We start from the raw sequence: 26,384 nt of genomic DNA on the forward strand, positions 1-26,384 counted from the left end.
GTATTTGTGAGGGGATTTTTCTGCATCTAAAACGTGTGCCTGACCTGATGGGTAAACCCCATGGACCTTGAGATTAGAATTAGCCATATTTAACTCAAAGACAAAGCTGAACATTTACAAAAGGGTGCACAAAAACTTCTGATGAAAAGTATGGCAAAATCTGCCCTGCTTAATGTCTGTTACTTTATTTAAAATTTCTACAGTAAACACACAAAACCACTGCCTTGCAGCAGAGAAAACCCTCAGCCTGACAAATGTCCAAAAAGGACATACGACTTTCCATCAAAGTAGTTTCAAAAGAATTCGTCATGAAATCCTCCTTGAGGTTTTTGCTTAAAAATGGTATTTTGTGAGCTGCCCAAGAACACACATAAAAATCATTGTTTCCCAGATATTAGTAACCATCCTTTGCCAACTTTTACCATTGTGCTGGATGGTATATGTGTTTGTCATTTGACATGAGAGTTATGCAACTCACCACATCTTCTGTTCTGTGCTTATGATGACCTTTCTTTCACAGAAGCATGCTGAGAAATAGTCTCTCTGCAATTGCAGTCAATAAACCAAATATAAATGTCTCCCTTACCTGTAATGGCAAGGGGACTTGAAATGCTGATGCTGTTATTCTCTCCATTATTGTCCATTCCTCTTTTCATGTGGGGAAAATGGAAAGGTTTTCTTAAAATTCTGCATTGTGAATTCACCTAGACCTGCTTTTCCTGTGCAGAAACACCCTTTTCCATGTATAAACTGTAAGGCAAAGTACAGGATTTTAGAGTTTTAGTTGTGTGCCATGGACTTAAAGCATGCCATGCGCTCAGCAGTGTTGTTAGGGCTGGAAGACTATGCAAGTTGGTGAAAGATTATTTTTAATTAAATAAAAATTAAAATTCTGTTGCAGCAGGAAAGCTTGCTGCAATAGAATTAGCAGTTGATATGCCTACAGCACATTGTTAAGTAGCTTTTGGTAAGAGATGTCTCACATTTCTATGTAGATGATTTGGCCATATGCTTCTAACGTATGCCTGGAGCTGTCATGGCTGTGGACACACAGATCTTCTGGTGTTATTTTCAAGTTAGCATGCAGCATTGCTTTTTTTTCTCGAAACCTTTTGCTTTACTATCTGATGTTATCAGCTACTGCCATGTAACATGCATAGGAAAATATGTCTTAGAAGGCACTTCACAGAAACTTCTGAGTTTCTGCTTGTTGTCCTTTTGGACCTTTGTGATGTGTTGGTTTTCTCCTCTTGGTCTAGCTGCAGAAGGAGGAAATGCTGTAGCAACTGCTTCTGCTGTTGCTGAAAGATGTGCAGATGTGCATGGTGGTGTGATGGTATGGTTGTAAAGGTGGTTAGTGCTGGTTAGTGCTGGTTAGTGTGTGGAGTGCATTTCATTGCAAGAAGCTGTATATACCCAGTAGTCACAGCTGCAGTGGGGAGTGTTCGGTGCACAGTCAGTTTTTTGGGTTGAAAATGGCATTTCTTACCTGAAGGAGCTGAACTGTGGGAAGTTAAGTGAAAAATTATGGAATGTTTTCAGTTTTAATTCTTTCAGGTGAAATACAGGAATTGGCTTCTAGTTTTTTCCATGTGTACCTTATGACCAATTCCTTAATGTGTATAGTCTAGCATTTGTGCTGAGTATGTGGGGCATTTGCTCAGATTATTAAATGTGTATGTTTATATGCATTCACTACATATTCTACTGCTTTTCTTCTCTCTTCTTTCCCACATAACACCTTTTAGCATTGATGAAAAAGGTGAAGACATTGAGTGAGAAAAAATTAGCTGATATTTTTGACTGCTGTTGCTCAAGGAAGGAGTTTGCTTTGGGTGTAACCTTAAGCATGTTCATTACTTAATTTATAACTTGAATAATGTAATTTCTCTTTAGTTCTTGGTGCTTATTTATTTATTTTTCATATTAGGTTAACCTACACAAACCAGAAATTAAGCTGGAATCTCTAAAAGAGGATATTAAGGATTTTCTGAAGACATCAGGTTTGTAATACTTCGTTCATATATTTGTGAATAGGATAGATGTATGTAGGAACATATGTGATATAAGTGATGAAAACAGTGCTTTGTGGAGCTTGGTGTCTTGTCACTGACAGTAGCCAGAAGCAGACATTCAGTGATTCCAGATTATTAAATCACATAAAGAAAATTTAAAAGAGAAAGTGTTCTTGGATTCCATGTGTATTTTGAAAAACATACTATGCAAAGTGCTTTTATTATTTTATAAGATACTGGTGATTTTTTTTGAAAGTTCTGAGTGAATAGAGAGTTCAGTCACTTCTGAAAATGGAAATTAACTTCCATGGAGATACTCTTGAAAATTTTACCTTTAGTTAAATTTCCAATTTGCATTGAAAGTTGTAGGCTATGTTACTATAATGTGAGGATTTTATGATAAATGATCTCAGATTTATAATCATCAGGAACACTGTCTCTATTAATATTAATTGTTGATTTAATAAAATGATGGCTTTAAGAAACAGAATGTAAATTTTTTAACCAAAACTATATTGTAATTATTTGAACAGCAGATGGAAATAAAGGATGTTCAGTCTCTATAGAGGTTTCAACTTGCAGTTTTCATATCTTAATTAGATTAAGGTTTCTCTGTCTCCACTTGTCTCTCTGGTAGGAAGACATGAACTGAGACCAGGCATAAAATTCCAGTGACTGCAAAGCAACCTCTGATTGATGTTCCATTAGTATCAATTCCTAAAGTTGTCTTCTGATTGTGTTTTTTTATTTTAACAGGTTGGGAAAAGAAGCTTCAGAATGCTGTTTATAGTGAACTCAATGTGTGAGTTTATTTAGTATTTTCACTTAATGAGTTCTGCTCACATGATTTACTTTTGATCCATTTGTTTATAGAGGTAAATGGTGTGTTACTGTAATCTGCAATATCTGTCATAGCAAGGGTACCTGCTTAGTTTCTGTTTTTACAGTGCCATTATTTCTTTTTCATCCTAGTGAAAATATTGGACTCAAGTGCATTTTAAAGAATAAATGAAGTAAATATCACCACATTTTGTAGTTACTTTAGTGTTTTGCTTTTGGCTTTACTTCCAAAGGTACCAAGGGTCATAATATAATTATGTAAGGGAGGCAGTTGCTGCAAATGAGTTTTAATTGAGGTATTGGTCACAGCATTGCATGTATTTTTGTATTAATTATTTTTTAAGATCTTTAAGATATTGGATCTCTAGGTTTCTCAGGTCAGTGCTCATCATGCTTGGGATATGGTTATAAATGCAGTCAAATCAGCAAAGTTTCCTTTTTATTATTGTTCAACAAACTTTGGGGTAGACTTCTGGGAAGCATAATTTTTCTTTACATTCTGGGACAGTGGAAAGGTGAATTTCATAACAGATACAGCATGAATGCAACTATAAAATAAGAAATGTGTATGCAAATATATTTGTGCTAATGTAAATAAGCTTGTTAGAGTTACCAGTTTAGCACAATGTATATTTAGTAGCATGAGGGACTTAATTCTGCAAAATGCTTCTGTCTGTTACCAAGGATTCATCTTCATTGTATCTTTCCAGGGAAAAAATATTTACCTGTCTCTAGGACTAATGCACGGAAATAAGCAGTAAAATAACGAAATTTGCCCTTGAAAATTGAAATTAACTGTGAACACCATGATTTCATGAGCATTGTGGAAAAGTCAAGAAACAGCATTTCTGAAATCTGTTGATATTGATTCTGTTTTGCACATTGGAACAGAATAGTCCATAACAAATTTGCAGCAAGAATGATCTTATCTGATAAAAATGGGAAGAAATTTGGGGAGGATTTCTCAAAAACATATGATAGGAACTGATTGAATGCATTCAAACAAATGAAAATTCAGGCTAACTATTAGAGAAGCTATGTGTAAATTTTGTTTCCTGAAAGACATTTGACATACTTAAAATTAGCTGGATGTAATGTTTGGCAAAAACTCATTGGAAATAACCTACACTACTGAAAGATAAATTAGTGGTTTGGTTTAGTTTTTGATTTTTATGAGTGGATATTTTTTATGAGTGCATATTCAGCTTTGCTTAAGTCAATACTTCACTCAAAATTCTAATTACTTTGGACATGTAGATGTTCACTACTGATTTTTGAAAGGAGACCCTCAAAAAAATATATTGTCTCTTGAAAAAATGTGATGACTTGGAGGGGGAAAGTTCCAGGAGGTCATAAAGATGATGTGAGGAGAATACACTTTTAAAATACCTGATTTGTTAATGTAATTATTTTATTTTATTTTATAAATATGTGAAATTATACGAGAGTGTTATTTTTAATACAAGAAGAACTCATGTTGAAATGTTATTAATTCTTGCATATTGTTATCTTATTTGTATCCATAGACTGTATGAGGAAAAAATACTTCTAAAAATAATACTCGGTTTTGACCAACACACACTTGTGTTTTTGCTAGTGCTCTCATGAAAGGAGTTATATTTAGGTTTACAAATACAGGATTAATTAAGCAAAATAAAACATCAGAATATTTAAAGTTTACCATATTTTCTTCTTAAGGTTTCCTTCGCCCTGTCATCCTGCAGCACCACCTGAACATATTAAAGAACCTTTAGCCTATATGAGGAAAGCACAGGTTGGTGGTTATCAATTTTACCATTCATATCAGAGCTTTAATTAGACTACTTGGGATTTACTCTGTAGAATGTTATTGTGTTTCTAGGTTTTATACCTTAGGAAAAGCACAGATTTGTAATTGCATCAAAGTTAATAGTAATATTGTATATGTGACATTTTACATAAATCAGAAAATGCTCAAGTAATTCTCCAGCCACAATGAAAGTAGGATATAGTGGAAGGTAGGTGAAAAATGTAAAATAGAGATGATGTGAATATGTCAAAGAAGAGAATTTGGTTTCATTGAGAAGGAAAAAAGGGGTAGCTATAGGTCATTTCCTTAGGGTTACAAAAGCATTTTTTTGAAGGCAGAATACTGTGACGGTGGTCTCAGGGGTTCTTGATTGAGGGAAGAGACGAGAACGTTGACTCCATGATTTATTATTTTATGAGATATACATATACTATAACTATACTAAAAAGAGAAGGAAGAGAGAGATTTCCAGAAACTGCTAAGCTAAGAATAGGAAAAGAAAAGGATCCTAACAAGGCAGCTCTCGGACTCTGTCTGAGAGAGTTCGTCCCGGATTGGCCATCAACCACAAACATCCAAGCTGGCCCAATCCAGATGGACCTGTTGCATTCCACAGCAGCAGATAACCTATTGTTTACGTCTATCTCTTGAGGCCACAGTTTCTCAGAAGGAAAAATCCTAAAGAAAGGATTTTTCACAAAGAGATGTCTGCGACAGGACACAGGCAGTTTCATGATGAAAGATAACAGCCTGCAGAGATAGTGAGATCTTCAGAAAGAAGAGATATATTTAGTACTTAAAAATGTGAAGGGAAGATGAAAAATATAGAGCTAAGGAGCTTAAGGCATATTGAAGGAGAATAAGAAAAACTGGACTGTAAAGATTAAATGAGGATTTTTGGTGTCAGGAAAAAATACTTTGGCTTGTTTATTTTTTTGCCAATATATGCCATTTGAAAAAAAAAAATCCACATAAAAATGTAAAAAAAAACCAAACCAGACCAAGTTTCAAGAATATGGTCTAACAAAAACATCTCAGGTAGGGATAAAGGTGTATATAACTCTGCTGTGCCTAGAAATACATTGCAGTATTCTTTTACGAAATACTCAACAAATTGTGTTACCTTTACAAGCATATTGTTGTTTATTCCCCTAAGTCTTATCTCTCGGTCCTGGGTTTCAGTCTTTAGGATTTGGGGTTAAAGATTGCTTTAGTCAATTTTTCTTGTGTGGTGTGAAATGTAATGCCACAATTTGCAGCCTGAGAAGAATCACTCTTACTAGTTCATTAATGCAAAAACCAGAGAGATATAGCTATATGCATGTTTGTCTGAAGCAGTTTCATGGGTTATTATTTTACAAAAGTGTATGTAATACTTGCAGTGTTTTTAGCTATATGTAGAGGCCTGTTATTCCAGTAGTTTAAAACTGAGCAGGAGAAGTCCTGTCTTTGCTGGTTTCAAAATTTATTTCCTTATATCAAAGAGTATTAGTCATCCATGTCCTCCGGGTGGGTTAATCCTGGTGGGCAGCTCAGCCACTCACTCACTCTTCCCCAGAGAAGCAGGAGAGAATCAAAAGGGCAAAAGTGAGAAATCCTGTTACAAAGATAGTTTAATTGACAAAGCAAAAGCTACACATGTCAACAAAGCAAAATAGGAATACATTCATTACTTTCCATCATCAGGCAGCTTTTGTCCCAGCTTCTTTATTTGGAACATGATGTTGTATGGTCTGGAATATCCCACTGTTCACTGGTGGGGGGGGGGGGGTCAGCTGTCCTAGCTCTGTCTCCTCCCAAATTCTTGAGCACTCCCAGCGTCCTTGCTGGGGGGAAGCATTAGAGAAGACCTTGAACTTCTCAGCAATAGCTAAAACATTTGTGTTTTATCAACACCCTTTTGGTCACAAATCCAAAAGAAAGCACCCTACCAACTACTGTGAAGAAATATAACTCTATCCCAGCCAAACCTGTATGATGCCCTTTCAAACCCTTTCTGGAAATACAGCTCTTTCATAAAGACTTGTTAACCCTTTCCATAGAGAATACTGGTAAATTATGGTAGTTGAGAAATAATAATAAATGCACAGTTAGAGAAGTAACATGATCTTTTCTAAAACCACTGAGATACATGCAAGTGTTTGATTTACAAGATGACGCACATTTATCACTGTAGATAATGGGCCTGTAAGAAAAAAAGCATCATCAGAGCAATTGAATCACAACTAGATTTTGTTTTGTTACTCTTTTTGATTAAATAAACAATGTGAAAAGCTTACAAAGCCAGTGTTTCAATGATTTTGTTTGTTTAAAATATTTGGAAATAGCTAAAATACAAGTGTACAGGTTGCTAATACCTTTTGGGAGAGAGATAAAAGTGAAAATTTAACAATTTACTTTCATAGGTATTGAAAATCTAATTAATGTTTTGACAGTAAGACTGGGGTTTTTTATTTGTAGGTAGATTTTTTTATATTTACTTTATTTTCATTTAGCTTCACAGCAGTTGGAAAAAATACTTTGATCCTATCATCAAAATTTGTCCCCATATAAAAATGTTGTCCATATTTGTCATATTCTATTTTTATTAGATACAGTCACCATTTAAGATGCTGTTTCCATTGTTATAAGTTTGTTGACAATTTCTTTATCCTTTTCTATCTTAAATAAATTCTTCTCTACTTCAGAATTCTGGAAATAAGGGTACTACTCCCAGAAAACCATCTCTGATAGTTACTGGAATGACTTTGTATCAGTGATTAAAGTGATATTAATATTTTTCTAGAGTAGGTATTAAAATGTTCATAATTAACCCTTTTTCTCCTCACATTGGTCCTGTTTTCTCATAGATGGCAGACTGAAGTTTTTATATTGCTTTATTTTCCTGCCTCAAAAGAAAACCAGGTTTCTAGAGAAGGATAGAGCATTAATGGCAATGAGTAGTAATGCTGAAAGTCATAGGATGATAGAATGGTTTGGGTTGTAAGGGACATTAAAGATCTCGTTTCAGCCTTCCCTTGGAAGGATACCTCCCACTAGATCAGCTTGCTCAGAGCCCCATCCAACCTGTCCTTGAACCCTTTCAGGCATGGGGCATCCACAACGTCTCTGGGCAGCCTGTTCAATGTCTCACCACCCTCACAGTGAAGAATTTCTTCCTCCTATGTCATGTAAACCTACCCTTTCAGTTTAAATCCATTCCCCCTTGTCCTGTTGCTACATGCCCTTGTTAATAATCCTTCTCCCTCCCTTCAGGCATGGTCTTTAGGTGTTAGAGACCATTTTGTGATTTGGAAATTGTTTCCAAATTGCAGTACTACCTTTTTCAGTTTCAGCTATTTTATTGCATAATTGTAACCATAGCAATCCTAATAGTGTGTTTTCTTAGTGTTGAATTTCTTTGTAAGACTAGAGGAATCATCTTGCTAAATGTATTGTGCCCATCAATGAAATGACTTTATGACCTCTCCCTCTGCCTTTTATTTCAGTCAAGAACAGTGCATTCTGTTTCTGCTCACTTCAGGTACCTGCTGTCCTGGAGAGAGGGCATGGTATCTTCCTTGGAAAGGCTGCATAACCCTCACTTTGGTTTTGTATTTTTTGCATTTATTTGAATATCTTTACTGGGTCTTGAAAGATGAATTATGTCACAGTTTATGACTGTGTATAAGCGGTTTATTACCAACATGTTGTATCCCCAGTGCAATAAGTGGATTAATGTCTGGTGTGGCAGTTGTAAGTCACACCAAGTGTGTTGACCTCCATTGCTCTTTGGAATTAGATGGTTCTTGGTCTTGCAAAGCTTCTTCTTCTTTTGTAGCTTTCATATCTTTAAGCATATCTCTGCTATTCCCCTCCCTATGCTCCTTCCACCTATCCTCACTTAATTTTGATGGTATCTTGAAGTGATGGTGCCAGTGGTACCAAACCAAGTGGAGAAGTGGCTGCATCAGAAGGGAGAGTCACTGTGCAGAAAAACTTGGATATGCTGGAAGAGTAGGCTAACAAGAGACATATGATGTAAAAACAGAAATGTAAGATCTGGCATGTGGGAAAACATAATCCAGGAGTGCAGCACAGGCTTGGATCTGCCTGTCTGGGGAGCAGCCTGAAGGAAATGAACCTGAAGAACCCGGTGGACAACCAGCTCCATATGAGTGGACAGTGTGCTGCTGCATCAAGGAAAGGCAGTAGGATGCTGGGCTGCATCAATGTGGGCATCACCAGCAGAGATAAAGAAGTCGTTGTCCCACTCCTTAACACTAGTCAGGTCACATCTGGAGTACTGTGTTCAGGTTTGGTCCCCACTGTACAGTAGAGGATGTGGACAGACTGGAGAGGGTCCAGAGAAGGGCCACAGAGATGTTCAAAGAACTGGGCAGCCTGACATGTGAGGAAAGGCTGAGAGAGCTGGGTTCTTTCAGCCTTGAGAGCTGGAGGTTTAGGGGAGACATTGTTCTGGTATTTAAAGGGTGGCTATCGCGAAAATGGAGACTCCTTTTTACAAAGAGTCACATGGAAAAGATGAGAAGTAATAGGTACAAGTTACTCTTGGGGACATTCTGATTGGACAGAAGAAGAAAATTTTTTGCATAGGGAACAGTCAGCCATTGGAATAATCTCCTTAGAGAGACAACATTGGACACTTAGGATTTGGCTGGACAGGAGACCAGGCCATCTGATCTAGAGCATACTTTTACCAAAAAAGACTTAAACTTTGTTTTTGCTGCTGCTATCTGTGTTTTCTCCATTTCCACTTTCTTGTCCTATATGGCCTAGTAATCTTCGTGCTCTCACTTATTTCTCTAGAAACAAAACCTCAGTTCTTAGCAAAATAGTAAAGGCTTGATATTACCACTTTGTGAGAGATGAACCAGTTTGTGACATGGTGTTGTGTAACTGCAGCATTTGAAAGGAATTTAAATATGATAATACAGTTAAATAAAAATATTTTACAGAGTATGATAAAAAGCAATGCAATTTGGAAAACATACCTTACATTCAAAACTCAGATCTGTTTTGTTTATGCAAAAGAAGGTGAAGGGATGACTTGATTGTGAGGAAAAATTTCTGGTGAAAGATAGCAAGTTTTTGATGGAAAAAGGTATGAGAGGATCTTGTAAATGAAAGCTAAAATGAAACAATAATAGACAAAATTTAAAATTTTTTTTTAGCTGCCCTTCCCTTTATTTGCTTCCTCTCTAATGAACTGCAGCCTCTTTGGGACAGAGCTTTGAGGAGCATGGTTAAAGAGTAACTAACTGTTGTAAAATTTGTGTCTAGAGCAAATTACAAGCAATAAATAGAACTAAATGAAATTAAGAGGAGTCTTTGCATTGATGTGATTGAGGTCTGGCTTGTCATCCACAGAAAACTAAATTAAGTATAAAACCCACCAGTGGTGCTGTAATCACGGAAGCAAAGTACCAAGTCCATAGACAAGGAAGTCATTACTAATTGGCATTAACTTCAGAGGAGTTGGCCATGGAGTAGGCACTATTGAAGCCTAATGCAATTGTCAGAAGAATCTGGTTGCTTTTTAAGTTGTCCATGGGCCACTGAGGTATTGTCTACCTCTGTTTTCTCTGATTAGACATCTATTTCCTGAGCATTGTGTTAGAGGAATACTTTTTTAAGCATTACAGAAGACCAGATTTCTAACTTTCCTTAATTTCTGACAAGATCTGAGATACTTTTTGTGGAGAAAGACTGCCAGTCTCTTCAGGCCCCAAAGTGGAGAAGGTATTTACTATGCACAGTTGATTGACCTCTTATAATTGTTTGAAAAATTTGTTAAATGTTGATCTAGAAAGAAGTTTGATCATTAAATATATATAAAAATCAGTAATTGTGAAATGCATGATTTTTTAAAGATATGAAATATGAACAACTAAATTTTCTGGTTCTTTTTTGTGTTGTGAAGAATGAGGTCTGTTTGATCTATTGTTTCTATGTAAAGGAGCATATAAATATTCTCTTCGTATGTTTGCAGATGTCAGTCAGTGACTCTTGCTATCCTTTTATATATATCTGACTTCAAAAAACTGCTTGTTATTGCATAGTAAATTCAATTTTCAGGAAAAAGAAATTACTTATAATTTATCTTTTGTGTGTATTTTAGGGAAGCTGGGAGAAGCGAATTCTGAAAAGTCTGAACAGCATGTGCACAGAACTCAATATCCCACTAGCACAGAAGGTAACGTTTTGTTTTCAAACTGACATCTTCTCTGAAATTAAGCCTCATCTTGCACTCTTGTAATGTAATTATCATTTTAGACATGGTTATCAGGAGCTGCAGGTTCAGTATCTAAATAATTGTAATGCGGAATAATTTTCAGAGATGGTGGCAATGAATGTGTCTGCTCAGCTTGGGAGAAGATGAATGCTCTAGGTGGATTTTCCTCTTTGCTGTTGCAGCAGTTATCCTCTTGAGGGAGCAGCATGTGTGAAAGCTCATTACTGTATTCATTGCTCTTAACAGAGTATTTTGTGTGAAGACTCAACTGTATAACTTGTGCAGCCTGTGTGTGACACCAATGTGCTTTGTGGCTTTGTGTGCACAGAAGGCTGTAGTTGAACTGGTACATAAGGAGAGAGAGATACTGGTACATTGCTGATTTCTTTAATTGTTCATTCTAGTCTGTTTTGTTTTGTTTTTTTCTTTTAATTAATATAGAGGCTTTAATTTTAAAGATCATGGAACTAGTGAGTAACTTTAGCATGTTTTGTTCATTCCCCTGTTTGACCTCTGTGATAGGTGGTGGAACCTCTATGGTTCATCATGAGCTAAAGGATGCTGCTGTATTTGGTTTTCATGGCTGCCAGGGACAGGAATTTGATAGAGTCCAACAGCTCTATGGAATGGGCAGTAAATCTTCAGTAACACAAAACTGAGTACTAAATATCCTCAATTCATTGCTAAGCACCTGAAACTATTTAATGGGCTTCTTTCCTTCCAGGAACTGAACTTGGCCTTTTCCTTTGTAATGTACCTTTAGGCTAGGGATAATTTGTTAGCAAATAAGTTTGTATTGCTATTTTGTAAAACATTGTATTAATGTATAGTTGACATGATTACATATTTGAAATAAGCATGTTTTTATTCATTCTGTTAAAAAAAAAGAAGATACACTTTGTGTATTTCAGAGGCCTGCAAATGAACAAAAAGAATTGCTTAATAAATGGAATGAAATGGGAACTGATGAGCCAGGTAAGGTCAACTGAATTTACATACATTAAATTTTTGTACATAGAAAGGAAGGATGCACATCTTACCAGTCAAAGGTTAATCTAATCTCTTCAAGGCAAATTGATTTCCATCTTTCTTTCATTGGTAATGTGCCATTATGCCTAAATAAATATTTATTTCCTTGTTATTTTGTTTCAAGTTACTGTACTAACATTGAATCATTACTGAGAGGTTGTTGTGTCTTATTCCATATTCCAGTGCTTTAGAGAGTTATTCAACTAGAAGACAGCTCCTCTTATTGTAAACTTAGGCTAACAGAAAATCTTCAGAACTGTGGATAATTAAGCTCAGATGTTTTCTTGACAAAAGATAAAAATAACTCTTTCACAGAATAATCAGGGATATCATACTTGGGGAAAGCAAGGCTAACTCTCACGCTAGTTCATAGCCAAGTTCCTTAAAAAGGATTTTGCAGAGGTGCTGGTTTGTATTACACTACCACCTCTCTGATGGCAAACACTTTTTATGGATTTTTTAGTACTGCTCCCCAGTTTTCATTTGACAGCAGTGTGTGTAATTCAATAATCTAATCTGTTGAAAAACACCTTGCTTTTGAAAATCATATCTTTCCTAAGTCTTAGAAGTGATTCAGTGTAAACACTTAGGAGGATTAAGTAAAAGCTTCCTGTGACTGCTGTTCTCTTCACAGAATCATAGAATGGTTTGATCTGGAAGGGACCTTGAAGAACACCCTCCTCTTCATTTATCTGAGGTTTAAAAAAATAAGGCAATTATCAGTAGCATAATCATGACAGAATATGTGGTAGTTGTTGCCATGATACTTGTGAGGATGTTATTTTGATCTTCGCTCTAATCTGTTATTTAAATTGCTAGATTGTGTTATAAATATGGCACATTTGTTTTTGATCTTTTGGTTTTAACATAGTGTCATTGAAATCTTACTTCAGATCTAAGTCTTTTCCGGCCTGTTTATGCACCTAAAGATTTTCTTGAGGTAAGCCTCTATGAAACAATACTCAGCCATTGGCTTGTATCCATTATAGTCTTTTATATGAAGTGGGAAAAATAATTGCTAAGTGTATTTCATACTAGTTGTTATTTGTAGCAAGTGAAATTTGGCATGGTTTTTATGAATCCATGTTTGGTTTACAAAACAAAACGCTATTGTCCCTTTTTTACTTTTTAACTGCAGTTTTAAATTAAACCTGTGGTAAACTTCTCTAAAGCATAGTCTGGGCCCAATTTTTTTTCCTTGGAGAGCAATTCTCAAGTGATTTTGTAAACCATTTTACATTTTCAATCCCAATATATTGAGCTCATAAATCACAATATGTGAAGCCAATAGACTGTTTGATTGCAGACTTGTATGCAGTTGTAATTGTAGGTCATCTAGGAAGGTTGTAAAAAATCAAACATGAAACAGGACTGTGTGGAATTTCAAGGCTTTTGTATATGATCAAACTAGACCATTAAAAAATTGGTGACTATGGAATCTTTAAAGTCTTAAATGTCAGTATTATTCATCATTTTCTATGATTCAAGCAAAGAACGTAATAGTAAAACAGTACTTATTACATATCACTCCTTTTGTTCAGTTAATCAAAATAATGTTGAAAATATTTTATTTATTTTGTTTTCCATCATTGTACTAACAGCCATGGTGTGTTTTTAATCTGAGATCTGTAAATAATTAGCTTTATTTAGTGACCCTCATGATCACTCTTTTTCTTTTATGCTGTTTTCTTTCCAGAGTTTGCAGTTTCTTTAAATTAACAAGTCTGACAGTGAGATTATATGGTATTAGAATACTTACAAGAGTGAGAACTGTAGAGGTACAATGTTATGAGAGAATTTCATAGGAGCTGGAAATTCATGGTAGAAAGAATCTTTACAGTTCAACATCATATAAAAACCTATACCTTGGGTTAACAATATGTAAGAGACTGTAAATTCCTTTATACATCGCAGGTACTTACCTTCAGATGATTCCTTGTCCTTTAAATTATGTTTGCTTTAAGTTTTCAATTCTGTAATTTCTTTTTCTTATATGAAAGAAGATATTTTGATATATTATTATTTAGTAAAGAATTATTTTAGTAGCAAGTTGTGTAGCACTTTTTTTGGAAGCTCTGTAAGATTGCCTGTGTAAGAAGATGGATAAAAATTCTTTCAGAGAAAAGTAATGCTGAAGAATATCCTGGATACTGCAGCCGTCACAAATATGTTGTTGGTATAGCTTAAATGAGAAAGTAAATTTTAGTCAAGACATTACTATGTAGCCAGCACTTAATTGTGTATATTAAAAATTATTTCTGCTTTTTTATTGAGCTGACTTTTCAAAGTAGACTATATTAGCTTCCTTAAAAATTTCAATACATTTTGATTTTGAAAATGTTGAGGTATAATGTGATCATTTGTGCATATATATGTATATAAGTTGGGGGAAAGTATTTTATGGTGAATGTTCTGTTTGTAATGCTGATGATGTTGAGAAGAGTTCTGAATGTAAGCAAGAAATGACAGAGCTACAATTTTTAAGGTACTGATGAATCTTCGAAACCCAAATTATGAAAATGGAGAGCAGCCTAGTTTCAGAAATCATCTGGGATTAATTCAGGTTCCCTTAAAAGTTAAAGATATTCCAGAATTGGTAAGTACATTTTTTTCTTATAAGAAGTTTCTCTAAGAGTTTTTTTTTTCTTTCTAATGAAAATTATTCTAACTAATAAAAATGAATATTAGTATAATCATAAATTTTTCCTTTTGAAAGTGAAAATCGATCTAAATATGTAGTTAAAATACACAGCATAAAGAAATTCTATGAAAAAAATGTTTTAAATGAAAAATAAAACATAACCAGTAAAATTTCTGCCAATAGAGAAGTTTTCATTTTATGCTACACAGGTTTAATTTGTGCCAAAAATACACTTCTGTACATGTTATTCACTTAATCATTTTTCTTCTGTACAAGAAACTTCAAACTTGTAGCACATCTCAATTCTGCAGATTCTGTACAGGATCAGTAGCCTGACAATGAGAAAGCTTCTGACTTTCTTCTCAATATAATTTTAAATCCCTTTATTGTCAGGTTGTAAATGAAAATAAATGTTTGAGTACTAGTGTCTTATATGGGAGAGTTTTCCTCAATGCTTCATTGATGAGGCTCTTGCAGATTATATGCTAGTAGAAAAACCTTCCCCTGGGTTGGAAAAGAGATGGGAATTAGAGATCCTAAACCCAATCTTTCATTCACCACTTCACTACATCCAGGTGTAGCTCATACTTGACATGCAGACTGGGGCTTATATCTAAAACTAGAGTAAGAATTGATGTGAGATTCTGTTTCAAATGTATGCATTAGAAGAACTTAATGTGGTTCAGAAAATATTCACATTAAGCCTTTCAAAAGAAATCTCAAATGATTTAGAGAATTAAACATATTAATTACTTTGTTATGGTTCTGTTCCTTTTCAGAAAGAAGACTTTAGTGAACTAGGCTTAAATATAGGACAGCTAGGTATTGATGATTCAGCACAAGTGCCTCCTGGTAAGCTAATGCCATGCTCCACTCATTCAGACAGAACACTAATGAGTAGAATCCTTCGAAGTTATTTAAAAAAGTGTATTTTTTCCATAGTAAACTATAAATATTTGTTCTGTAACTATGATTGTAGGGATTTTCATAGTAAAATATAGCTAATAATAGAAAACATTGCATATATGAAGAGTCAGATTTGGAGAAGTTTTAAAGTCATCATCTTAAGTAGAGAATACATTAATTTTAACATGTTTGAACACTTCAGGATCTACCACATAGCCTGTTTCCAGAAATAAAAAAATTATCAGTAAATGTTAATCCAGCTAACAGATAGGTGTATTTTTTATACATATATATATACATATATGCATACAAACACTTAAAATAACTGTTGTCAAAATATTACAGGACATATCCATATATTAACATTCAGTAACTTAAAGAGCATAAAATCTCTGTTGGTTTTCCATATATGAATCTGTTGCTCTAGGAAGAGGCTTTAAAATGGTATTTCCACATAAAAATGGAAATCACTATAGTATCATGGGATTTTTCTTTTTAAATGGAAACTTGCCTAGTTGAAAATTGCGTAGTATAGTGCTGCTTTGATATTTGTGTTTTTGAAACAGAAAATTAGTTTTTGAAAAAGAATTTTGACTCTGGTGCAGGTTAACTTGTAGTGATATTAGTAATAAATAGCAACTGAATGTAATTATGTGTGTTAAAAATATGAAATACATTATCAGCTGGGGTGTCTTTTTCATTTATTTTTTGCCATGCTTTTCTGTGTTTTTATTTTCTAGAGTTCTTTGAAAATGAACATGTACGTGTTGGGCAGAAAGGTATGGATCTGTTTTTATCTGTAATAAACTCTGAGTAGTTAAGAATGCATTTAGTAAATTTATATTTGCATGGACCTCTTAGAATTTTAAAAACTTAGACTAGGACAAAGCATTATCAGTAATACCATTGTAATTTGGATAGACAATCACTAATACTGTTATCATTTAGACAGGGACAGGGACAGAAATGCAAACATTTGCAGTCTACCAGTAGCTATCAGATAAAAATCTCCACAGGTATTTCAATAAAAACAAAGCAGGAAGCACATAGACATCTTTTTGGTGGCAACTTAACTTATTCCACTAATGAATTTCAGTTTAAAATCAAAATTCTGTGGAGTCCCTTCTCTGCACACAAATATCTCAATATTGTAATGGGATCTATGCCTTTGTGTCAGAATAGTCTTTTTAATAATCAGTTGCAATTGCAGGATATTGCAGTATTAGCAATTAGTATTAGTATTCCATATTAGCCACTATGGAATATTCACTTACTTGTCTCTTTATACTGCTTTTTCTGAAAAGTTCCAGGATTGTTTTTGTAGGTTAAGAAATAACCTACAAAAGGAAGGGGAAGTTAAAAGAAATAATTTAATAGTTTAAGTTTGCTTATAGAAGAAGCATACAAGGAATGGTTGAAATACACCAATGTTTACTCATTACTGTCTCTTCTGATCCCCGCTGAACATTAGCATCAAAGGAAAAAATTGGCAGGATACTGTCCCAAAAGTAGTGCTTCATCCTGATTTTTTTGTTGCAGTAGCAAAACAATGATCTATCTTTCTTTCTTTCTTTCTTTCTTTCTTTCTTTCTTTCTTTCTTTCTTTCTTTCTTTCTTTCTTTCTTTCTTTCTCTCTCTCTCTCTCTCTCTCTCTCTCTCTCTTTCTCTTTCTCTTTCTCTTTCTCTCCCCTCTTTCTTTCTTTCTTTTCTTTCTTTCTTTTCTTTCTTTCTTTTTCTTCTCTTTCTCTCTTTCTCCCTTTCTTTCTCTCTTTTGTTGTAATCTTTCTAATTTTGTCAATTCTAATCTTGTCAATTTTCTAATCCAAGAGCAACTCATTAGGTACTGTCCACCTCTCTGTTCTTTTCCCATTCTTCCAAATAAACTATATTTTCTGGACTTCTTGAGCCATTCATTCAACTCCACATTGTCATTCATATTTGTCATGTATATGTATATGTATATATATATATATATATATATATATGTATATATTCTTCATATTTTCTATACTGAGAGGCTCTATTCTAGAGAATACCTTAGCTTGACCAAAAACTGAAATCCCTTTTAATTCAGTGGGAGTCCTGCTGCATGCTCTAACAGGTGTTAGTTATGACTTTGTTTGCCACTGAGGTGTTGATTTTGCTTTTATATTAGATCTGCTGCCAAGTCTGAGGATTTTATTTTATCGTGTTTAGTAAAGCCCGTCTTGTATATACCAAAACTACTTCTTAATATTTTCTGTGTCAGTAAGAAAAATAAGGTAAATACTCATGGATGCCCAGATGAATCACAATATTTCTGAAGTTCTGTGGGGAATGTAGGAATGGGGTTTTTCTGCCCTCTTCATGCAGGAACAAAGGATCACAGAAATGTCTGTGTTAGAGCTCTGCAAGTTAAACAAATATTTGGCAAGCTGGTCTATTCAGTATTTAAGCAAAAAGGGAAGGAAAGAAAAATCAATTAGATAGATATTTAATTCCAAACCTCATCCTTCTAAGTCATAGCAGAGCAGATACTGTGAATATCAAATTCAATGAGATACAGAAAAGTGAGCTGTTTCATAGACACTTCAGAAAAATTAGAGGAAGTGGATTTGGAAACTTCGGAGTAGCAGTTGAACACCGATGTAATGTCTAGATAATAACACAGAAATTTCTCCCAACTCTCTCTTTTGTGAAAGACATTTTGGGTATCAGGGTACAGTTAATCACACACGCTTGGTGAGGTACACTTTTACCAGATTACAATAGCTGAAGATGTTTTTCTTTCAGGTTTATAGATTGAAGTAGGGAACGAGATAATCTGTTCTATGGTATATACAGTACTGTATTCAGCATGAGGCCCTTGTGACAGAGTAGCCTGAAGCTTCACAACTGTGACCCAAATAAGCAGACCTGTCAGCAGTAGAGTATTTGTTTTATGTCAATATGAAGGCAAACCAATATCTTTTTATGTCTTTATCCTCTAGAGTAAATACATCAATAATGAGAGAACATGACAGTACACTCTGGAATGGAAAATTTCTGCCCCACAGTTATCTGTGAAGATACTCATATAGTTAACATGGAAGACACAAAAAAAGCCAGAATGAGTGACAATCTCCTGTTTGAACTGAGATACCACTCATAGTTAAGCCAGGAGTATTTTGTGGCTATAAATGGCTGCTTGTTCTGCATGATGCCAGCTTAGTAGCTGCAACTAGCCTTGATATAGTCATGTGTACATAGTAAGTGCTATTTTATGACAAAAATTTAGTATAGCCTTGCTGATTAATACTAATTGCCTTGTTTCCCAAGGAATTACTTAAAAATTGCAATGTGGAAATGAGATCTTTTCCGTATTTGCCTATTAGCTAATGCTTACAGCATGGTAAGCCAGTTTTTGAAGTTAAAAATTGAGGTATTTGATGGAAGTCTTACACTACATCAACTCTTTACCTGTTTTGTTTCTTACAGTGTTAGCAGAGCAAGATAGTGCTGCAGCTCAGCAGTATGTTCGTCAGGGATGTCCAACAGCACTCCGAGCTGATCTGTGGGCACTCATTCTTAACATTTCCAATCAGCCAGAGGTAAGTAGTGAAGGGAGAGTAAACTGTGAAGACTAGGTGAGAACACAAAAGTGCAAGCAGATATCTTCTAGTGATGTTTTTTCCAAAATAGAAATGCTCTACTGAATTGTCACAGAAACTGATAAACATTTTGTGATTTAAAAAGCTCTGTGCTCTGAAGTCTTTGCCCCTCTTCCTAATTTTTAATAGATATGTGAGCAAAATACTGTAGAACAAATTATTCAATTGATCTGACTGACTCCTGAGATTTTCCTATATGATGCTGATTTTTTTAGAAGGGACAAGAAAAAATACCTGGGAAGAAGATTGAACTGCTCATATCTTTGCTTAGTTTTATAAAAAGCTTTTTCATGGTTGTTTGACCCTGTCATCATATGCACTTACATATCTTATAAGTTGCTTTATTTATTGTGGCATATACTCTGCATAGGTACGATCAAAAAGACTTAGAGAGGAGCTAGTAAGATGTGGGTTGTTTCTATGTTCCCTTGTACTGCAACAATTTTTCTTTGTACCTTATATTTGATGCAAGTCCTCAACAATGAAATTTTTCTAGTATCTGAAGCCATGCCATAGTTATTATGTTTAATATACCTTAAAAAGTTAAATCCCTCTTTAAGGTCTTTGCGTAACTGGGGAAACTGTGACGTGAGGCTTTTATATGTACATAATAATTTACCTTGTGATAATTTTTTACACACTTTGCAAATGATACTTGTCAGCTGTAGATGAAAAAGAAACTATTTTAAACACATACCTTATTCTGAGATTGAGTGCAGTAGAAGTTTTCATTTAAGAGACATTCTGCCAGATCCAGAGCCTTGAGACTGAACTGAGTAGATTGTGTGCAAGGAATTAGTGGTGAGACAGTACTTTGTGAGGATGCTGAAGGAAGTCTAGAAAGATGAGGGTGAGTGGCTAGAAAGTGGTAATGATAACATTGAGACAAAGTGGTAAGGGCAGATAAAGTGATGCAGACTGGGAAATTAGTCTACTCCTTTGAGATAGTTGAAATAAAGGATTGAAAAACAGTGAAATACAAAATGGACCCTCAGTCCTCATAGAAAACAGAGGTTGTTAAGTTGGAACAAGATACACTATGTTGAAGAAAACAATTTAAGCTGTGAGGTAAAGTGCATGTAAATGTTTTTCTTCATGCAAAACTGAAACTGTTCTCCTAATGTAACAGCTGTCATAATCTTCTGTATTCTTTTCCAAGACTATTTTTGCATAGAATTTTTTATCCTGGCTTCTAAGTTAAAGTTGTTTTATGAACTTTGAGTACATTCATTTAAAAGATCAATTCTCTGAATGAGTCCTAGCAAGCTGTCCATGGATCAGATAGAACAGCACGTGGATTACCACAGCTGTGTTATAAGTTGAATAGCCATGGTTCAGTTTAAGCATTGCATTAACTAATGTTTCTTACACAGAAGTAAGCTGTGACTACTGCCAAGAGATGTTCTTTTTGCATAGAATGAATACATGGCTTTCTTTTTTGTGAAGTATAGCAAAGCAGTGTCCGTATACATGTAGCTGCTTTATGATCTGCTGAATTTCATATAGGCTTTATGGATTTATCTAATACTTCTTTTCTTGTGAATAGTTTCTCTGCTGGAGCTGAGTTGTCTGCAGACATTCCTTGCTGTAATATTTCTGATTTGCAATTTAGGTTCTATTACATTTATAGCTGTATGAATCTAAATCACATGAAATGTGAATTTCCTTTCTTTGATGTGAAACATTATGAGGGTTTGGTATGGGCAGCACTGTGTGTGCTAGCATCCAATATTGTTGTTTGGACAATTTTATTCAGTAAAGCTCAGCCTCTGTATAAAGCTAATACACAGCCAAGCAAGGAATGATACTAACAATCTAGCATTGTAATAATAAAAATGATAAACTGTGAGCTCTGTATGCAGGATTATTTAGAAATGTATAAACACATTGCCTGACAATGAATTGTTTCTCAGTTTTCATTTGTAATGGTACACTTTGGAGAAACTGTGTTAAAAGAACCTTTTTAGGATTGCAAAGACAAACATTTGAAGGTGAATGGTGTCACAGTTAATGTTGTCTGTGTAAACAGTCCAATTTGCTGTATATATATTTTAATCATATGATCTTGAATCAGAGAATCACAGTTATTTCCTGTGGGATGTGTGTCTCATTGCACGAAATGGATGGCACACACTTACTGAGAATCTGTTTAATTTTTTTTCCTTCTATTCATAGTGTTACAGAATTGTTTAGTCTCTGCATGCTGCTGAAACAGTGCTTAGGAAAGAAGTTTGTTCATTATCTGATAGGCTTTTTCTTCCCCCTTTTTTGAATTAATAGGTGGAAAATCTTAATGCTGAAAATTCCAGCATGGAAAAATCAGTATTGCTTTACTTTGCTATAGGTATTATTGAATGTAGTTTCCAAAGTTTAAAAACTTAATAAATAGGTGAGGTAGTAAGTAAAAGTGTTTAGTAAAACTCATCTTGTATATAGCAAAACTACTTCTAAATGTTTTCTATGTCAGCAAAAAAAATTAGGTAAATACTCGTGGACGCCAAGATAAATCACAGTATTTCTGCAGTTCTGTGGGGAATGTAGGAATGTCATAATGGGACATTATGTATCTCTGCCTTATCAGAAGGTTTTTGAGATTAGGATCAGTAGCCAAAGTCCCCACTGTACCATTCAAACAGCAGAAAACCCAGTTACAGTAACAGACTGTCATAATCTTTGGCTGCAGAAGGATGTACTTTACAAGTAGATTTCACAGATCTCTGGCAAAAGGAGAGTAAGCTTTGGACCTTCTTCAAGAATTCACAGGAAGGGTCTTCCTTTAACTCTTCTGTCTGTTTTCTCTTTATGTAATCTGATTAGGTATTTGTTTTGTCCTGGGTAGATTGAGAGGCAAGTGCAATCACATGGCAAGGGTGACTAAAAATGGGTCATGACCTGCCAGTAGTTCATCAGTGAGTGTAGCTCTAGTGCCAGGGATTTCGTGACAGGACACAGGTGGACTGTGCTGACCCAGAGGTTGCTGAGTAATCCAAACCTTTATTTCAGAAAAAGTGAATGTCCAGATACTGCTTAAAGTAGCTTTGCTGGGTTCTGCTGAAAGATACTGCTCTCTCTTGCCCACGAGCTCCTTTCAGAGCTCCCTTATGCTCTCAAGTGGATACAATGTGAATGTTTTGGGATGTGGCTCTGTAAGGTCAAGAAGGCTGCTCACTGCAATCCTGAAATGTACTTAATTTCAGTTTGGAAAGATAAGTATATTTGGAGGTATGGTATTTTTATACCACCTATAATTTTCAGAAAAGCTGCAGTCTATATAAAAATGCAACATGTTTTTGAGAGAGAAAAATTTTACAAATCAATGTTACATGAAAATTCGGCAGACAAAGAAGAAATGTTGAATCAGATGAAAATGGTAAGATTTTTGTTTTATAACTGAAAAATTTTTAAATAACATAAGAAATGTAACACATTTTTGGACACAAACCATGGTAGATGCTTCATAAACATGCAGTGCTTTTTTCGGTTGAACGCATCCTTCTTTTTTTTTAATTGCTTTTTTTTAATTTTTAAATTTTTTTAATTAAAAAAAATTAATTTTTTTACTTTAAATATAAATTCAGGTCATGTCTCAGACAGATGATGGTAATATTCTTAATTTTAGGACGTCTTGTATTATGAACAGCTTAAGTCAAATGTGATTCAACACAACCTTTTAGTGGACAGCCTGATTTACAAAGTAAGTAATTCACTAAACAGTGAGTAATTTATGTGCTTATCACACTTGTATCTTGTTGTTGGTTTTTTTAACAAAGAAAATACTAGATGGTTTGGTTTTGAGAAGTGTAAAAATCATTAGTGTGAACTTATTATTATGAACTTATTCCTTGTGCCAGTGTTGTCTCTTGTGTAAGACATTTGAGTTAACTGTTAAGTCATAAAGGAATATCGTCATTTGAATGAGTAACTGGGTTTGTGAGAAAGAACCTACAGGGTATGACTACTTCCATTTCAAGTTTCAACTCTGAATACTTAATCATCAAGTTAATACAGCATTTTTTAATTTTAAAATGTGGAGTCTAAGCTTAGCTATAGTTCTTTGAATGAAAGTGAAACAGTGTCTTCTATCACCATGTTAAGTTTAGCCTCCATGGGAGTCTGAAGAAAGGTCTTTTAGCTTCAAAGTCTTGTATTTTTTTATTACAGGATGTAAAGCTGACAGCAAGCAACGATGACTACTATTTTGTATTTGAGGATTATTTATATCAGGTATGTAACTATTTTTTGGTTAGAAAACCTAGGAGGTATATTTCTGTGGGATTGTATCATCCTTGGAGAGAGAACTGCCTTTGTAAGGCAGAGTACAGTGGGGCAGATACATCTGTTCACTGTGTATACTTTCTCTTCTGCATAGCAATCTTGGACATTTAAACAGATTAAGCCGGGGAAGCTTCTACAACTCCTGCTATGAAGGGCCATACACAATGTCTTTCCAGTGCACTAAGCTGGAAAATACAAAGTCAGCCATATTTTTCCCCTTTCCAGCTTTGCAGTAAATAACCCCCAACAATTAAAAGTTGTTGTGTATACAGAAAAACTAAGTCATGAGAAGTATATTCAGGGTTCCATTTAAAATATCCTCTTGCTTTATGGTGACCTATTGCAATAAGCATATTGACATATTTTTAAATTAAAGACATTGATTCTAAATAAGGTAGTGACAGGTACGGTTACTTGTAGGATTGCTCCCATCACTAAAGTGTTTCTAGGAATCAAGAATCCAGCTAATTTATAAAGAATTATCTTTGTTGGTGCCTATCGGGTGCCCATAATTAGAAGGAGATTACATCTATGTATTTCCTAATGTGTAGTTGATTGCACTGTCAACATAACTGTCATGCAGCAAACTTAACATTTCTGCAGTGCTTTTGATTTCGTTAGTCATATCTGTTATGTTAGACTTGCTTAATTTTTTGTTTAGAGCTATGTGAAATGAAATAATTTCTTCTTTGATGGGAATACATAAAACTGCTAGTAATTTAACTAGGCAAGATACTGTCCTTAATGCTGCTTAATCCATATAGATATAAAAATATGCAGTATTGTTTAAGCATACTATTTTTTCAAGCACATCTGCTTATAATTCAGCATTTAAACATTAGTAGTTAAAACTATAACCTCATGAAATTATGACATTTTCATTTTAAAATAGACACAATATCAAGATCTGTATCTGCACTTGTTTCAGAATTAAAATTTCCTCTCAACCCTCATCACCTACCCAGGTGCTTACTTCAGAATAGGTATGAGGCCCTGAATCAAGGGGGTTGGCCAGATGACATAGAAGAAAATGAGCTGCCCAGTGAGCCTCCCAGTTATGCTTCATCTGTCAGATGGATCACCACAACTGACATCAAAAGAAAATCAGGGTGGTCATTGTAGGTGCCTCCCTTCTGAGGGAGCAGAGGGCCCCATATATCGACCACACCCATCCCGCAGGGAGGTCTGTTGCCTCCCTGGGGCCTGGGTACAGGATTTTACTTGGAGACTCCCTGGTCTGGTTCAGCCCTCTGATTATTACCCACTGCTGATACTCCAGGCTGGCAGTGATGAGATTGAAAAGAGGAGCATCAGGGCAATTAAAAGGGACTTTAGGGCACTGGGTCAAGTGGTTGATGGGGCAGGAGAGCAGGTAGTGGTCTTCTCAGTCCCTTTGGTGGCAGAGAAAAACGATGAAAGGAATAGGAGAGCCCACATTATCAACAAGTGGCTCAAGGGTTGGTGTCATTGGCAGAATTTTGGGTTCTTTGATCATGGGGCAACTTTTTTGGCACCTGGCCTGCTGGAACTGGATGGGCCCCATCTCTCTGTTAAGGGCAGAAGGATTTTAGCTCATGAATTGGTGGAACTCATTGAGAGTGCTTTAAACTAGGTTTGAAGGGGGAAGGGGATGCAGCTGGGCTCTCTGGAAGCAGGCCCAAGGGTGGTAAGCCTGAGATAGGAGTGAAATCAGTAGCCCAGCTGAGGTGCACGTACACTAAAGCACACAGCATGGGTAACAAATAGGAAGATCTAGAAGCCATGGTACAGCAGCAAAGCTATGATGTAGTCACCAGCATGGAAACGTGGTGGGACGAGTCACATAACTGGAGTACTGCACTGGATGGTTACGAGCTCTTCAGAAGAGACAGGAAAGGGAGAAGAGGTGGAGAGGTGGTCCTTTATATTAGGGAGGCTTTTGACACCATGGGTATTGAAACTAATGATGATGAAGTTGAGTCCCTATGGGGGAGAATTAAGGGGAGGGCCAACAAGGCTGACATCCTACTGGGAGTCTGTTATCATCCAACCAACCAGGAGGAAGAGGTGGACACCTTATTCTATAAGCAGCAGCTATAAGGAGAGTGTTTCAGGATCACCAGCCCTTGTTCTTGTAGGTGACTTTAACCTACCAGACATCTGCTGGGAACTTAATACAGCAGAAAAGAGGCAGTCCAGGAAATGTTTAGAGTGTGTGGAGAACATTTATGGGACCAGATGGGATCTACCCCAGGGTAATGAGGGAGATGGCAGACAAGCTTGCAAAGCCACTCTCCATCATTTACCAACAGTCCTGGCTGATTGGTGAAGGTCTAAATGGCTGGAAGCTGGCTAACATGACGCCCATTCACAAAAAGGGTGGGAAGGAGGATCCTGATAATTGTAGGCCAGTTAGCCTGACCTCTCTACCAGGTATGGTTATGGAACAGTTTATACTGAGTGTCATCACACAGCACTTACAGGATGGCCAGGATATCAGACCCAGCCAGCACGGGTTTTGGAGAGGTAGGTCGAGTTTGACCAACCTGATGTCCTTTTATGACCTGGTGACCCACGTGGTGGATGCAGGAAAGGCTGTGGATGTTGTTTATTTGGACTTCAGCAAGGCCTTTGATGCTGTCTCCCACAGCACACTCCTGGAAAAGCTGGCAGCCCGTGGCTTGGACAGGAGCACTCTGTGCTGGGCTAGGAACTGGCTGGATGGCCGGGCCCAGAAAGTGGTGTTGAACAGTGCTGCATCCAGCTGGCAGCCAATCACCAGTGGTGTCCCTCAGGGGTCTGTGCTGGGGCCAGTTCTGTTCAATGTCTTTATTGATGACATGGATGAGGGGATTGAGTCTTTCATCAGTAAATCTGCAGATGACTGGGAGTGTGTGTCGATGTGTTGGAGGGTAGGAGGGCTCTGCAGAGAGACTTGGAATGGTTGGATGGATGAGCAGAATCAATAAGATGACTGGATGTGGCACTTGGTGCCATGGTTTAGTTGAGGTGTTAGGGCTGGGTTGGACTCTATGATCTTGAAGGT

The 26,384-nt window shown here is 35.8% G+C and overlaps 1 protein-coding gene across 1 annotated transcript in view; it reads left to right on the plus strand.

The window, feature by feature from the left end:
* The first annotated feature begins 793 nt into the window (after positions 1-793).
* TBC1D19 (TBC1 domain family member 19) overlaps positions 794-26,384 on the plus strand; it is a 39,922-nt gene continuing 14,331 nt past the window's right edge. Inside the window, exons 1-14 of the mRNA XM_005415620.2 lie at positions 794-851; positions 1,260-1,336; positions 1,931-2,003; positions 2,772-2,817; positions 4,554-4,629; positions 10,766-10,840; positions 11,791-11,854; positions 12,802-12,848; positions 14,394-14,504; positions 15,329-15,401; positions 16,196-16,234; positions 18,912-19,024; positions 22,704-22,778; positions 23,246-23,308. Of these exons, the coding sequence (XP_005415677.1) occupies positions 794-851; positions 1,260-1,336; positions 1,931-2,003; positions 2,772-2,817; positions 4,554-4,629; positions 10,766-10,840; positions 11,791-11,854; positions 12,802-12,848; positions 14,394-14,504; positions 15,329-15,401; positions 16,196-16,234; positions 18,912-19,024; positions 22,704-22,778; positions 23,246-23,308 (990 nt within the window). The remainder of the gene's footprint in view (positions 852-1,259; positions 1,337-1,930; positions 2,004-2,771; positions 2,818-4,553; positions 4,630-10,765; positions 10,841-11,790; positions 11,855-12,801; positions 12,849-14,393; positions 14,505-15,328; positions 15,402-16,195; positions 16,235-18,911; positions 19,025-22,703; positions 22,779-23,245; positions 23,309-26,384) is intronic.

The sequence above is a fragment of the Geospiza fortis genome, unplaced genomic scaffold (genome assembly GCF_000277835.1).
Source record: "Geospiza fortis unplaced genomic scaffold, GeoFor_1.0 scaffold40, whole genome shotgun sequence".
In the NCBI taxonomy this organism is placed as follows: Eukaryota; Metazoa; Chordata; class Aves; order Passeriformes; family Thraupidae; genus Geospiza; species Geospiza fortis.